Consider the following 16,371-nt stretch of genomic DNA (forward strand, 5'->3'; position numbering starts at 1 on the left):
CTGTTGCTGACAGGTGTATAAAATAGAGCACACAGCCATGCAATCTCCATAGACAAAAACATTGGCAGTAGAATGACCTTACTGAAAAACTCCTCATAGGATGCCACCTTTCCAACAAGTCAGCAGTTTGTCAAATTTCTGCCCTGCTATAGCTTCCCCGGTCAACTGTAAGTGCCGTTACTGTGAAGTGGAAATTTCTAGGAGCAATAACTGCTCAGGAACGAAGTGATAGGCCACACAACCTCACAGAACGGGACCGCAGAGTCCTGAAGCACGTAAAAATGGTCTGTCCTTTGTTGCAACACTCACTACAGAGTTCCAACTGCCTCTGGAAGCAACATTAGCACAAGAACTGTTAGTCGGGAACTTCATGAAATGTTTTTCCATGGCCGAGGAGCCCCATACAAGCCTAAGATCTCCAATGCCAAGCATCGGCTGGAGTGGTAAAATGCTTGCCGCCATTGGACTCTGGAGCAGTGGAAACGTCATCTCTGGAGTGATGAATCACACTTCACCATCTGGCCGTCTGACGGATGAATCTGGGTTTAGCGGATGCCAGGAGAACACTACCTGCCCAAATGCAAAGTGCCAACTGTAAAGTTTGGTGGAGGTGGAATAATGGTCTGGGGCTGTTTTTCATGGTTCGCGCTAGGCCCCTTAGTTCCAGTGAAGGGAAATCTTCACGCTACAGAATAGGACATTCTAGATTATTCTGTGGCACCAGTTTGGGGAAGACCCTTTCCTGTTTCAGTATGACAATGCCCCCATGCACAAAGCGAGGTCCATACAGAAATTGTTTGTCAAGATCGGTGTGGAAGAACTTGACTGGCCTGCACAGAGCCCTGACCTCAACCCGATCGAACACCTTTGGGATGAATCGGAACGCCGACTGCGAGCCAAGCCTAATCACGCAACATCAGTGCCCGGCCTCACTAATGCTCGTGGCTGACTGGAAGCAAGTCCTTGCAGCAATGTTACAACATTTAGTGGAACGCATTCCCAGAAGAGTGGCGGCTGTTATAGCAGCAAAGGGTGGGCCAACTCCATATTAAAGCCCATTATTTTTGGAATGAGATGTTTGATGAGCAGGTGTCCACATACACTACATGATCAAACGTATGTCTTGTCCATAAGTGAAGTTGTGTAGGCTATGTCCTGTTTTTTATTTTGTGTTTATGTGTATGGCAGGAGCTGCTGTTCACCTAAAGGGACAATAAAGTATTAAATCAATCAAATCTATTAAATTAGGAAGACTGTTTAAGTTAGGAGGGGGGCAGTGGCTGGTGAGATAGGGCTAACGTGACTTACCTTTGTTAGAGGAATTAAAGTTGGTCTGGCCGTGTGTCTTTAGATGGCTGGTGATGTAGGCTGCGCTCAGCATCTTGCCGCAGATGTTGCAGGTGACCTTCCCTTCATGTCGGATCATGTGGGAGCGCAGTCTGTCTTTGGTGGCGAAGGCAGAAGTACAGGCCTGGGGGAGGAGAGGAGAACAAGACGGGGTCAGAAGGTCAGGCCAGAGGCACACTACTATTCATAGGGCCACCCAGCTTTGTGCTCCAGCTTGGTGCCAAGTGCAGCTTTAATAATTTATCTAACACAGCCAGCTTTCATCATTCAGACTGCATGGAACATGTCCAACTATAAAGGCTTATAGATCATCATAAATCTCTACTGGGGCCACAGGGCAGAGCCTACTGGAGTATGGTGTCATGAACAGACTGCCATTACGGCACTCTATGACTAACAGGCTCATTTTAAAGACACTAGTCGGGCACAGTTATCTTCATTCCTTTCGATGCTGGAAACTAACAAGTACTGTCCGAGCCAGCAGAGAAGAAAGTGCAAAGTGGGAGAGTTGTCAATAATGAGCTCTTGACAAGTGGCCCTAATAAGGCCACACAGTACAGCTCTCTCTCTCTCACCGTTACTTGGCATTTGAACGGTCTTTCTGAGGAGTGGACATGCTTCACGTGGCAGCTCAGGTGGTCTGGCCTGGAGGAGAGAGGTGAAAAAAAAGTTAATCTTGCTGTAGAATATTAATAGACACAACACAGTCTGTTTCTTAACTTTTGACCTTTCCAGTGAGACTCCACTGTTCACACATCCCACTCATCGCAGCTCCCATTAGATTAACTGAAAACCTGGACAACAGCAGACAGGCTAAGAGCTAAATCATTTCATCACTGTCATAAGGAATGGTGTGGAGAACTCCAAAACTAACAGCTGGGCCAAAGCGAGACAGTTTCACACTGGTAGTGGTTTTGTTACAACGGAGATGAGTCAAGTGGAATCTTTTGAGGAGTGCTGTGAACCAGAATGACTTCTCTTCTTTTCACTGTTAACCGAGGTGGACAGCAGCTTCCACACACAAACACACAGAGAGAAGAGGGAGAGGGGAGCAAGAAGAGAGAGGGAGCGCCTGCAGACCTGGCTGGCTGTCTGACAGTGACTCATCGTTACGTTATTCTGCTGGCCGGCCTCACTTTTCAATGTGCCGATAAACCTCTGCGTCACTGTGTTGGAACCAAGCCGGGTTCTTCCCTGCCCAGCTCTAAGATTACAGTTTGGACAGACAGTATAATGTAGGGTGTTCACCCAACCCATAAAATTATTATTTCATTCAATGTTCATAAAGAAATGTTCAGTCAACAGAGAATTGCATTGGAAAAACAATAGTTAAGACCCTATGTCTACCATATATGGTTAACAAGTTACAATTTACTCAGAATTTAGCATGATTAGAGTGAATACAATGTCATTACGGCCATGGTCAAAAAGTGGACGCTGCTCAAAATAAACGTGTCACTGCGCAGAACGGCGCTAACTTCAAATGTCAACTTACAAACTAGCTAGTGGCTGCAGGTTAGTGTGTGATTGGGTTTTTTTCTAAATTAAATCTGCTGACTACAAAACAAAATTGGGTCTATATATTAATTTACAAAGCTAACAGACGGAGTTTAAATATCTACCCTCCCCGAAGACAATCTGTTCCAGTTTTCATGGTATATATATATATATATATATATATATATATGAGTCTCCCCCTTTAAACCGCCATAGAAACGACCCAGCAACGTTGATTGACCTGGGTTAGAGGAATACAATACCACGGATCTGTTGATGAAAAGTTGATTTTGATTGGTCCAAAGCATGGAAACACCTCCAAATGTTACCAACTCCCAACATCGAAAAATGGAGGAGATACAACTAAGAGCTGAGCAGTTTAAATTAGCAATGGTCACAACAAACAAATGTCTTATTTAATCTAGGGGTGTTAACGTTTCAATGTTAAAACATTTAAAGCTGCAATATATAACTTTTTGGGTGATCTGACCAAATTCACATAGAAATGTATGTTATAGAGCTGTCACTTTTGAAAGCAAGTCTAAGAAGTGGTAGATCTGTTCTATGTGCGCTATTTCTATGCTTCCCATTCTTAAGTTTAGTTTTTGCGTCTTACTTTCGGTAACTAACAAACGAGCTTCAAAGCCATACAACACTCCTTCCGTGGCCTCCAACTGCTCTTAAATGCTAGTAAAACTAAATGCATGCTCTTCAACCGATCGCTGCCCGCACCCGCCCGACTAGCATCACTACTCTGGACGGTTCTGACTTAGGTATTTGTAGTTGTCCACATATTCTAAGTGTCTGGTTAGACTGTAAACTCTCCTTCCAGACTCACATTAAACATCTCCAATCCAAAATTAAATCAAGAATCGGCTTCCTATTTCGCAACAAAGCCTCCAAACATACCCTTGTAAAACTGACTATCCTACCAATCATTGACTTTGGCGATGTCATTTACAAAATAGCCTACAACACTCTACTCAGCAAACTGGATATAGTTTATCACAGTGCCATCTGTTTTGTCACCAACACCCCATATACTACCCACCACTGCGACCTGTATGCTCTTGTTGGCTGGCCCTCACTTCATATTCGTCGCCAAACCCACTGGCTACAGGTCATCTATAAGTCTTTTCTAGGTAAAGCCCTGCCTTCTCAGCTCACTGGTCACAATAGCAACACCCACCCGTAGCACACGCTCCAGCAGGTATATTTCACTGGTCATCCCCAAAGCCAACACTTCCTTTGGCTGCCTTTCCTTCCAGTTCTCTGCTGCCAATGACTGGAAAAATTGCAAAAATCACTGAAGCTGGAGTCATATCTTCCTCTCTAACTTTAAGCATCAGCTGTCAGAGCAGCTTACCAATCACTGTACACAGCCAATCTGTAAATAGCACACCCAACTACCTCATTCCCATATTGTTACTTATCCTCTTGCTCTTTTGCACCCCAGTATCTCTACTTGCACATCATCATCTGCACGTCTATTACTCCAGTGTTAATGCTAAATTGTAATTATTTTGCCTCTGTGGCCGATTTATTGCCTTACATCCTTACTCTTCTACATTTGCACACACTGTACGTAGATTTCTCTACTGTTATTGACTGTATATTTGTTTATGTGTAACTCTGTTGTTTTTGTGGCACTGCTTTGCTTTATCTTGGCCAGTTTGCAGTTGTAAATGAGAACTTGTTCTCAACTGGCCTACCTGGTTAAATAAAGGTGAAATACATTTTTTGTTTTCCTGTGTGAAATACACACACCTAAATTTAGCTTGCTAGTTGATCTAAGTAAGTGGCTGAATTAATAAGGTGACGGGGCATCATATTGTGTTAGCTTTCTGCCGTGTTTGAGAAGTCAAAGCCCTCTGGATGAGTTATTTGTACAGCTGCCACCATCTTGATTTCCTTGAGTTTCTGCTCTCGTCCTGTTCTCAGAGCAGGCAGGCCAGTTGCCCTAGCAACTCTACAGACACAACATGTAGCCTACACATGCTGCTTCGGAGCCAGTACTGTGATTCCTTCAGACAAGTATGTCTCAAAACATTGTTCATTTGCACAATGTCTCTCGTTCACATTCACTTGTAAAATGTCCAAACTCACCAAAAATGCCATTCAGTAGCTCCTACTTATACATGTATAACTTCATGAGTTGGATTGCCTGTCTTTGCAATTTGTTTATTTTCGTTTGTGCTCGTTAGCATATTTAGCTAGCATCCTCCATTGAAATTCGCCATTACCTGTGTTAATTTTGTCAGCATTCTGGTAATAGACACCCAATGTTTTTTTGTGCAAGTTTTTTGGCACCCCTTGTGCACTAAGCCGGTAATACCATATATACCGGTATGAGAGAAGGATGGTATGATGATATGGATACCGCCCAACCCTATTAACCGGAGCTGTATTCAATACTACTATGAGAGCAGCGCTCCTGCAGGCAGCGGCGAGGGGCCGTGCGGTGTGTTTGAGTGACGAGGGGAGCAGGAAGGGGGAGAGAGATAGCAAATCAAGTCGACTCGCGCTGGTAGACTATTTTATTGCTAGTTATTTATCATCTCATCTGATTAAATAGTACCGGTCTTCAAACCGCGAAAAGTTAGTTAAGCTAGCTAGCTAATGTTAGCTAGGCTAATTGAGACATAACAGCGCTTTTCCCCCTTTCAACTCCATTCGTATTATTAAGTAGCAGCTTACCTGTTGGCTCTTGATGTTGTAGCCTGTTCTTCTCATTTAACTTTTAGTTCTATAATTTTAATTACATCTTCCATTGATTAGCCTAGATATCTCCTAAAGGCATGCTTCCCACCCAAAACAGTTTTCAAAAGTTTGAATATATTATGACGTTTTGGCCTTCGGGGATTTTTCTTTTTAAAGTCTGTTCGTGCCAACATTTTTTTCCCTGAGGCAAGCCCAAGTTCGGAAGCCTAAGTCTACACCCCTTAGTCGGTGATTGCTCAAAAGCAGGGATTCTTCAATAAAGTCTGTTTTCATTCAACGATAGACAAATCGTTTTCATGCAACAAAAAAAATACTTGAGAAATACTGCACCAAACATCCTAGTTAGATGTAAAATTGCACAACTAAGATTTCCTTGTTAAAAACGTCAAAATGAATGACCGATTTGAGTTTTAATTTTGCGGAAATGTATACTGGCTACGGTGTCTCAAGAGCGACAAACCGTACTATTGCCACTAATTTCTTAAGCAAAGGTTTTTTCAAGAGAAGGTCGAAGGTATGTGAGCATCTTAACTTGCCACAGAGCCTCTAGCTCTATTACTGTAGCCTAGTGCTGGTTTGATGACTTGTGATTGGACGACAACAAAAAGCTACATGCGCCCCTCTCGTGAAAAGCAAGTGCAGCAGCATCATAAATTATAACATTTTCTCTCTCCGCAGGAAGCATGACAGACCATCTGCATTGTGAATTCACATGGAATATTATTACTTTTTCTTAGCGTTTTAACAGAAATCCAATAAAACATTTCCCCCCCCCTAATTTAATCAGTTAAGTAAAAGCACATTAAGGTTATAATATTGTAGAGAAAAATCTAATTTGTTGTATATGATTAATAATGTACCCGATAACCCAATTCAGTTGCAATGCACACCGGGTAGGCAGTGTTCCCATTTTGAACCATTTCATGTGGTTCATCTGCCTTCCCAGCGGGCCCAGAGAGCAAATCAAGTGCACTATAGGTCTACCGCTGGCCAATCGGATGACTCAGATTACCGTGTTTGCAGTAACATAGCAGGCGTAAAAGAAAGATAAAGCAAAATCGACACAGATTTGTTTTTAATTATCTGATTGGAGAGACTCAATGAATACAGCAAAGAACTGCTGTTTTTATGAGTGAGGTCATGTTTAAGTTCTTGCTCAGCACAGTCAGCACTTTTTATTAAACACAATGCAATAAAATGCACATTCTTCCTAGTTCCACTCACACTACAACCAACACTACAGCTGTAATGAATGAATGAGCAGGAAAGTTTATCGATTTGCGTAAATTCTTTTATAGTCGAGGAATATTTCACTTTCTCTGTTCATGAACTAACATGAATTTGTGCATGAGGCAGAAATAATGCTGCGCGACATGAGTTGCGCCATCAGCTGGAAGACAGTGTCCCTTTTTGGTCAGTGTCAGCGGTGGAAAGGGAGAGCGCAGGAACGTTGAGAGGCGGACCCTCAGTCTGCTGCTCTTTCCTTACACTGACCATCAAATGCAGACACCATCAGCCCAGCAAACAAACAGGGCAATTAAAGCAAAGCCAATATGCGGCGATAATGTATTGGGCCTATACTGTAGCCTACTGCACAAACCTCATTGCTACAGTACTGTTTTAAACAAGCTGTAAGAGAAGCCCTTTGCTTCTTGGAAAGCGATGTCAATTTGCCATTACTCATGCCCACAGATTACTAGTGACGCATAGCTGGAAGTAGTGAGTGGATTTGCAGTAAATGTTGAAAGAGGAAATCTTACAAGGCCACTGTTGGCTATGCCTGGAAAGACCGGAATGAACAGTCATTCCAGGTGGGCTAGACTTAAAACAAACTGGGCCCTGTAAAGGGCACTAAACACCCTACGCAAACAGAGTGATGGAGCATGGTATACATTTTGAGCGCACAAAAGTACGTAGAACTATAGAAAACGACACCCGTCGCTGCGTTTGCGTAAAGTGTGTAGCGGCCTTAACTTCACTAGGGTAGGGGGCAGCATTCGGAATTTTGGATGAAAAGCCTGCCCAAATTATAGAATATGAATATGCATATATTTAGTAGATTTGGATAGAAAACACTCTGAAGTTTCTAAAACTGTTTGAATGATGTCTGTGAGTATAACAGAACTCATATGGCAGGCAAAAACCTGAGAAAAAATCCAACCAGGAAGTGGGAAATCTGAGGTTTGTAGTTTTTCAAGTCATTGCCTATCAAATATACAGTGTCTGTGGGGTCATATTGCACTTCCTAAGGCTTCCACTAGATGTCAACAGTCTTTAGAACCTTGTTTGATGCTTCTACTGTGAAGGATGGGGGAATGGAAGCGGAATGAGTCAGAGGTCTGCCAGAGTGGCATGAGCTGACCACGCGTGTTCACGTGAGAGTTAGCTTGCGTTCCATTGCATTTCTGAAGACAAAGGAATTTTCCGGTTGGAACATTGAAGATTTATGATAAAAACATCCTAAAGATTGATTCTATACTTCGTTTGACATGTTTCTATGAACTGTAATATGACTTTTTGTCTAAACAAAAAGGAGGTATTTGGACATAAATGATGAACTTTATCAAACAAATCAAACATTTATTGTGGAACTAGGATTCCTGGGAGTGCATTCCGATGAAGATCATCAAAGGTAAATTAATATTTATAATGCTATTTCTGGCTTCTGTTGACTCCACAACATGGCGGATATCTGTATGGCTTGGTTTTGTGTCTGAGCGCTGGACTCTTTTAAAAAAAATCTGACACAGCGGTTGCATTAAGGAGAAGTGGATCTAAAATTCCATGCATAACAGTTGTATCTTTTAGCAATGTTTATTATAAGTATTTCCGTAAATTGATGTGGCTCTCTGCAAAATCACCGGATGTTTTGGAACTATTGAACATAACGCGCCAATGTAAACTGAGGTTTTTGGATATAAATATGAACTTTACCGAACAAAACATACATGTATTGTGTAACATGAAGTCCTATGAGTGTCATCTGATGAAGATCAAAGGTTAGTGATTAATTTTCTCTATTTCTGCTTTTTGTGACTCCTCTCTTTGGCTGGAAAAATGGCTGTGTTTATCTGTGACTTGGCTCTGACCTAACAATCGTTTGGTGTGCTTTCGTCGTAAAGCTTTTTTGAAATCGGACACTGTGGCTGGATTTACAACAAGTGTATCTTTAAAATGGTGTAAAATACTTGTATGTTTGAGGAATTTTAATTATGGGATTTCTGTTGTTTTGAATTTGGCGCCCTGCAGTTTCACTGGCTGTTGACGAGGTGGGACGCTACATACCCTAGTGAGGTTAAGCAGCAGCACAGGAGCAGAATGGGATCTGCTGTGTGTGTGTGTGTGTAAGAGGAAATCTCAGGCTCCTGCCTCCTAGGTCTGTTTTAAATGGCATTCCCTGGGGAAGGGGTGATGAGCTGGCGGGAACCACAGCATGACGCACAAATTAAAGCCGCCTTTCCCCTCCCCCTGCTCACTCCTCTCTGCCTGCATGCCTGTCCTCACAGGGGGGAACTCTTGGACACTGGAGTTGAACTACTCTCTAAAGCGTGACTGTTTAAACATGCTGGGGACCACAAAGGCACTGAGTCAAGACCATTCAACGCTACTATAAATCTGTGAGGGCAGCAGCCAAATGGGACGTGCACCACGTTAATGTCACATTGAACAACTGATGGTTATACACTCTCAACACTATATAGAATGTGTAGACTAACAACCGTGTACCTACATGATCTGAATTAGTTAACTTTGTAATAAATAGCAAGCACTTTTACTTGAAATGTATGGCAGCTAGCGAGTGGTTGTGAATGTGCATGACTGGGCCTGGGGCCTACCTTGAGAAGCCTTTCCCACACACAGAACAGACATAGGGCTTGTGGACTCCACCGTCGTGAGAGCGCACGTGGTAGGTCATGCGGTCCTTCCTCTTGAAGCGCTGCTGGCAGATGGGGCACTCGTAGGGCTTCTCGTCCGAGTGGGACAGCTTGTGACGGTTCAGATGGTAGACGTCTCGGAAGGCCTTGCCACACATCTCACAGCCGTGGTTCTTCTTCACTGGCTTGGCAGGCTTTTTGGGCTGGCTCTGCTGGGGTACATTGATCATAGAGGCTGGAGACATGATGCTGGAGGCTGAAGAGACAGAGGGGGTGGCCGTGGTGAGGATGCCTGCGATGGTTGATATGTAGGAGGGCTGCCCACTATTCTCCCTGGGCAGGGTAGAGATGAGAGGCACCATGGTGGGGGCTGTCTGAGCTGTCTTCTTGGGCCGGGACACCATCTTGACGCCCGTGTGGCAGGATTCGTGGCGCCGCAGATGGTAGCTGTCACGGAAGGCCTTGTTGCAGTAGCCGCAGATGAAGGGTGTCTTGCTCTTGTGCTCCTTCTTCACCACGGGCATGGGTCCCCTGCCGCTGCCAGTCCCGCAGGCCACGTTGTCTTTGAGGAGCTCGGCGGCGCTGGCGGGGGGTTTCTGGTCCAGGAGGATGGGCATAACAGGTTTCTGGTCCACTAGCTCGTTCCCAGAATTGAGCAGCGGCAGCAGGCTGTTATGGGCCACCTGGTGCTGGTGGTGGAGGGCTTCATTGGCCTGCTGTAGAGACATCACATCAGAGCAAGGTGAAACACAGAACACATTTCAATTTTCAATCAAAACAATATTACAGTATTACCAGTAGCCTGAACGTGTAGCAGGTGGCCTCCCTGTTGGAACGGACAGGGTAGAATTACAGGTTGAAACTACCATGAGCCATTCTTGCTGTCTGCTACAGGCTAGCTGTAAGAGATAGCTCACTGAAAGTTCAGGTTTTATTTGTGTTACTCAATACAGTCACATTCACTTCACATCCTTGTAGCTCTGCCTTTCTCCTTTATGTAACACGACACTTTTTGGAGATTAGCCTACATCTTCACATTCCTCCTTTATATAACCGCTCTTGTGGTGGGGAAAATAGTTTGGGAGGAAATTAATTTAGCATTAGGCTCTCTTTGTGTTGTGTTACTGGCTTAGATGGCCTACTGGGAATAGCCTAATCTGGAAGCCATTCACATGCAACAACTATTAGGAACAGCTTAATCTCAATGCCATTCAAAGGCCACATCTGAAAATGCTCCAGTGCTGCTGGGGAGGCTTTGCTTTGGTGACTCATCCACCTCAGCCATAGCTTGGGCCTAGAAGCTACATGAGTTTGCACAACACATGGAGATTGAACACTGTCTCTGTGTGGTGGTTCTTCAATTTCACCCTGAGAGCTTGTGCCCTTTGAGTTAGTTCACAGCTCCTCCACTGAAGTGAGGCTTTAGAGAGTTGGAGAGTTAAAGCGTGGCTGGCTGCGGGTGTGATTGCGAGGCAAAAGCCATTGCATCGGAAGCAACACCAAAATAGACAGTCCTTCTTGGCGCATGTGGCATCGCAGTAGACCACAGAACACAGCAGTCAGCACTACCGCCACTCTGCTGAATGACTAATGACATGCAAGAGGGACTTCAGTCAGCTGAACATTGCAGCAAATACAACGGGAGGAAATGTACTGGAAGATCTGAAAACATTCACCCAGATAGTCGCCACAACAACCCTGGTCTCCAGTCTAAAACCACAGCAACTAGGAATATCATTTGCCAAAGTCCTTTACTGCACGTAGTTGCTACTGTGCTCTATTGACATCCAAGTCCCTTATAAAGAATCACCTTTGTACCAAGCCACAGTATTGATGTCTGGGGCATCTACTCGATGAATCACGCAAAAAAAACAGGGTCAGTGACTGTTGGTGTTTTACAGGGACAGAAATAGGCTCTGGCTCTGTCATTAGTGAGGAGGCACACTAACAGCCTACTGCTGCTACTGCTGTGGAATCCAAACCTGCTAGCATATATGAAAAATGATCCCCCGCCATGATGGTGCACTCTTCATGTGACTGTAAAAGTAGCCTGCCAAAACACAGCAGCAACCTGGGCATGAGCTCAGCCAGACCAAGGCCCTGGTATACTGGGTGATTCTAACCATGGCAGTAGCAAATGGAGTTAGAAAACCATGATGCATCTGCAACTATTAACAATCAATCTGAAGAGTAAGATGCCTAGTTTATAGCACAGTGTCTTATTTAAAATACAGTCTAGTTTCACCTGAATTGTGTACATTTTCACCCCCAAATTCTCATTCAATTCAGGTCATTTTATAAACAAAAACAAAACTTATGAATAAAATACATGGTGTTTGTCCTTAAATCATAAAAATTGGATACTAGTTGAAGTCTACATTAAATTATAATACGTATTACATGAAAACACTGTGGAAATGTTTCTCATTACGGTAACACTTGCTATAAAAACTCCAATCATTTTTTAAATAATGTTTTATTCACCCTTCATTAGGGCTGCACATTTTGGGGAATATTCAGAGGTGGACACTTTCCGTGGGAATTAACGGGAATATATGCACATTAATATTTATACAATTTTAAAATGTAGATGTTTTTTGCATTGGATATATTTCGTCGCTCTCGATAAGAGCGTCTGCTAAATGACTTAAATGTAAATTTAAATGTATTTACCATATCATATGGAAACAGAAACATTTTACCTTATGATAAGTAGACAATTACAAATGATTAAATCCTTCCAATAGAAAAACAATTGTTACGAATTTAACTTTAATTCAACGATTTGACTCGTCACATGGGATGATGTCATTGAACAACAAAAGGGAATATTGAATGATCCCCAATGATCCATCGCATCTCCCAAAAAAGATTTCAACATACATCTGAAAAATTATAGTCTAGAAACTAAAGCTTTGGTTGTCTTCTCCCTGGACCTCCTCAATGTCCACCTCTTGAACATCAGACTGAGGCCTCATCTTCACTGTTACTTTCCAACCTTGTTGAGGATGGCTCGTTATCAGGCTCAAAAAGCCTCAAATTCACCCAGATGGCCACCAATTTTTCAACCCTTGTATTGGTCAGCCTGTTGTGTGCTTTGGTGTGTGTTCCCAAACAAAGACCAGTTGCGCTCTGAGGCGGCTGATGTTGGTGGGATTTGGAGGATGATGGAGGCAACAGGGGAAAGAGCCTCAGATCCACAAAGTCCCTTCCACCAGGTGGCTGATGAGATATGTTGGCACGACTGCCATATTGCATCTCCATTCCAAAGCCCTTGCTTGGAAGTGTACGTCGCCAGACTGCCAAGAACCTTGCCCTCATCCAGGCCAAGGTGGCGAGACAGCATAATTACTGTCCAACATGTACTCTGGGTGTGTATGGGCTTAAGGCAGAAGTCTTCACACTTTTGATGCATTTCAGAACTGCAGTTTCCTCTGCTTGGAGCAACAGTGAAGGGGGGAAGGGCAGTACGGATTTCTTCTCTTACATCTTCAAGCAGTCTGAACATCAGACAGGATGGCATTGTCTCCCTCAATCCGTGCAATGGCTACTGGCCAAGTGCATCTGCGCTGTCTGTTTAGCAGCGGCCTCTGCTCAGTTTGCCAGCTGCGTGAGTGAGAGGGAGTTGCCCGTGTGCTTCGCGGTTTACAGCAGTTTTCTTGAAGATCACTCTGCAACACACACGATGCAGCGCTGTCGTTCAGCAGCAGATGATGCGCTGTCTGCCAATGACTACGCATCCTCACTCGCCATCACTCACCTCTGTCTAGAAATGGACTCATGCTAGCCACAAGTTCGGACGGAGCTCAATTGTCATGAACCGAAAAATATAGTGATGAATTTCTCTTTCATACAAACGTATAACGAGGAGCACCCACAGTGTGTTTTGTGCAGTGAAGAGTCTCTCATAACGAACAAATTAATAAATGACAAGTCCTGACCAAACATCCACACCATGATGGTAAACCCAGGAAGTTCTTTCAGAACAGGGCAGAATACTTCAGGAAACAGTGCTTTGACAGTGGACAAGTCAGTCAGCTAGCAAGGCATTGTCATTTTATAACAGGTGATAAGCAGAAATAAGGGAGTACTAACTAACACTCACAGTAGTAGATGTGAGTTTATCAAACAATCCCCTGGCCTTGTACACAGCTAATCGCTAACATTCGCCAAAGCAAGCTAGCTACTGATAGTACAACCCTAAGTAACAGTACAGATGAAGATGAAAAATGATCAGGCCCACTGTACATCTTACTGTAGAAATTATCATTGGAAACAAGTCTAGGTTGGAACTGTTGCTGTTAAAATACAATAATAATTGTTATTCTGAACTGGAATAAAACTGATTGAAGCAAGATGCTTTTTGAGGCAAACACACACACAGTTCTGGGTTGTTCATCTACAGCAGGAAGCGGTCTCCTGCCTGACTGAACGCAGTAGATGTTCTGATCCAGTTTAAATAATAAGTACAGAAACAGTTTCAAGGCTGAGCATAACCTCAGTGTTACACTGTCAAAAACAGAGCCCAGAATAGACATGCTCTCATTAGGACTGTGTGTGTGTTTTCTGGTCCACATCTGTGTTATGCAATTAATCAGTTAAATAATTTCATTCTGAACTGGAATTATTATATTTTAACAGTAATAGTTCCAACCTAGACAGATATGTAAGAGTTTTAATGGGGGAAAATAAACATATTTATGTGGATATTTAATTGTTATTTGTTTCAGGCATAAGGGCAATGAAATGTACTGATATTTATGTATAGTTGCATATTTTCACAGAATTCTCATTTGGGTCCCAGACTGAAAATGTTTAAGAACCCCTGATCTAAAGAAGTAGTCCTTGGAGGAGCACAAATTCATTTAATTTCTTCACTTACAGGCTATGACTTCAGAATAAGGATTGTATTCTCAAACAACCCCTTCACGACACTTGACCTTCTCATTAGCGAAAACGACAAAAAACCCTCCATTAACTTACCAACATGGAGGCATGCATAGGGCTGTTGCAGTGACCATATTACTGCCACACCGGCTGTCATGAGTCATGACCGCAGTAAAATTCCATGTGACATGGTAATCTCCTTTTATGCACTTTGGACATGCTTTGGTATTACCCAACTTGCTAACTACTATCAGGTCCTAATGGCCTGGTACTCCGGGCTCTGTTGTTCCTCTAACCACTTTGTTTGCATTGATATCACAATTGAAAAGCACAGCATACACTTATCATCAAAACAGTAGGCATCTCTTACTTTTAAAATGTACCTCACTGTGATGATCAATGACCAGAAGTTCCACAGCAGGGTGAAACAGTGTAAAACATGGTTGTGGATGTTGTTTCAAAGCCTAACACAACAAAATGGACAGTGCTTTCTAATGTGATGAATTCAAAAACACCTATAGCATATTAGAGCTTATGCATAGGCTTATGAGCCCAAGCCAGAAAGAAAAGCCTGAATTAAAAATGATGATTGTGCTGTTATACAATATATAGCCTACCGCATATTACACACAGCTGGAAAACATGCAAAAACAGATTTAAGTTGTCTTTGGTACATAATTGGTCTAGCCTATACTCCAAAATTAAACAAACTCTAGTAATCACCTTTTGAGTGTGGACTGTATTATGATGCATACTGGATGGACTGGTTACCTTATGTTACGCTCCAGACTTTCTATCCATGAGTCCAGGAGAGAACGTACAGTACACTCGGAAAGTATTCAGACCCCTTCCCCTTTTCCACATTATGTTACGTTACAGCCTTATTCTAAAATTGATTAAATATAATAAAAAAATCTTCAATACCCCATAATGACAAAGCAGGATTTTAGAAATGCTTTCACATTTATTTATGAAAAAAATATTCTTTAAAAACGTATTTACATAAGTATTCAGACCCTTTGCTATGAGATTCAAAATTGAGCTCAGGTGCATACGATTTCGATTGATCATCCTTGAGATGTTTCTACAGCTTGATTGGAGTCTACCTGTTGTAAATGCAATTGATTGGACATGACTTGGAAAGGCACACCACTGTCTATATAAGGTCCCACAGTTGACAGTGCATGTCAGAGCAAAAACCAAGCCATCAGGTTGAAGGAATTATCCGTAGAACTCCGAGACAGGATTGTGTCGAGGCACAGATCTGGGTACGGGTACCAAAACATTTCTGCAGCATTGAAGGTCGGGCAGCGAGAGCATGCTCCTCAAACAGGAATATCACCTGTCTGGCAGCGAGAGCATGCTCCTCAAACAGGAACATCACCTGTCTGGCAGCGAGAGCATGCTCCTCAAACAGGAACATCACCTGTCTGGCAGCGAGAGCATGCTCCTCAAACAGCGGTTGATGCTTGGCGTGAATTAAGTGTTCTTAAATGTATTTCTCAGCTGCTCATATGAAGCACATGCTCTGCTATAAAAAGTTATGTAGCCTACAAACGGACCGGCGGGAAAACGTGGCCTCCATTCGCTACTCGAATGCATACAGATGACATGTATTTTTCCCCCTGCCCATTTGATAAATGGGCCACTCTAAAACAAAACTAATTTTACATATTAGTAAAGATTAAATTCATTTGAGAATAGTCTGATGCGTGAAAATATGATCACTTGATGAGAGAACGACTGTGAAGCCTGAGGCAAGGAACAGAGCACAAGGTTTTTTGCTACTTTCTCAAAATCGTCAATAGCCTACAGTCACATCATGCAGCCCATATATGTGTTGATTTCTAAGACATTCTAAGGTTTGTATCATTCACAACTAAAGTTCACAAATAACTCTAAAGCTAGCATAAAATAACCATTTCAAAAGGTCACTTTTTACATTACACATAGCCTTCTTCGTATGCACTCGTTCTGTAATGGAAAAAATATCCTTTCTATTTTATTCAGCTAAGTTATATTATATTACATTTACATTTAAGTC

General features: G+C 42.8%; 1 protein-coding gene across 2 annotated transcripts in view; it reads right to left on the reverse strand.

Moving 5' to 3' along the window:
* Nucleotides 1–16,371, reverse strand: part of LOC120057195 (vascular endothelial zinc finger 1-like) — a 50,935-nt gene that overhangs the window by 6,659 nt on the left and 27,905 nt on the right. For both annotated transcript variants that reach the window (XM_039005681.1, XM_039005680.1), the window contains exons 2-4: nucleotides 9,402–10,156; nucleotides 1,923–1,992; nucleotides 1,309–1,471 (exon numbers count right to left, since the gene is read on the reverse strand). In XM_039005681.1, coding sequence (XP_038861609.1) covers nucleotides 1,309–1,471; nucleotides 1,923–1,992; nucleotides 9,402–10,156 — 988 coding nt within the window. The remainder of the gene's footprint in view (nucleotides 1–1,308; nucleotides 1,472–1,922; nucleotides 1,993–9,401; nucleotides 10,157–16,371) is intronic.

Source organism: Salvelinus namaycush, chromosome 12 (assembly GCF_016432855.1).
Source record: "Salvelinus namaycush isolate Seneca chromosome 12, SaNama_1.0, whole genome shotgun sequence".
Taxonomy (NCBI): domain Eukaryota; kingdom Metazoa; phylum Chordata; class Actinopteri; order Salmoniformes; family Salmonidae; genus Salvelinus; species Salvelinus namaycush.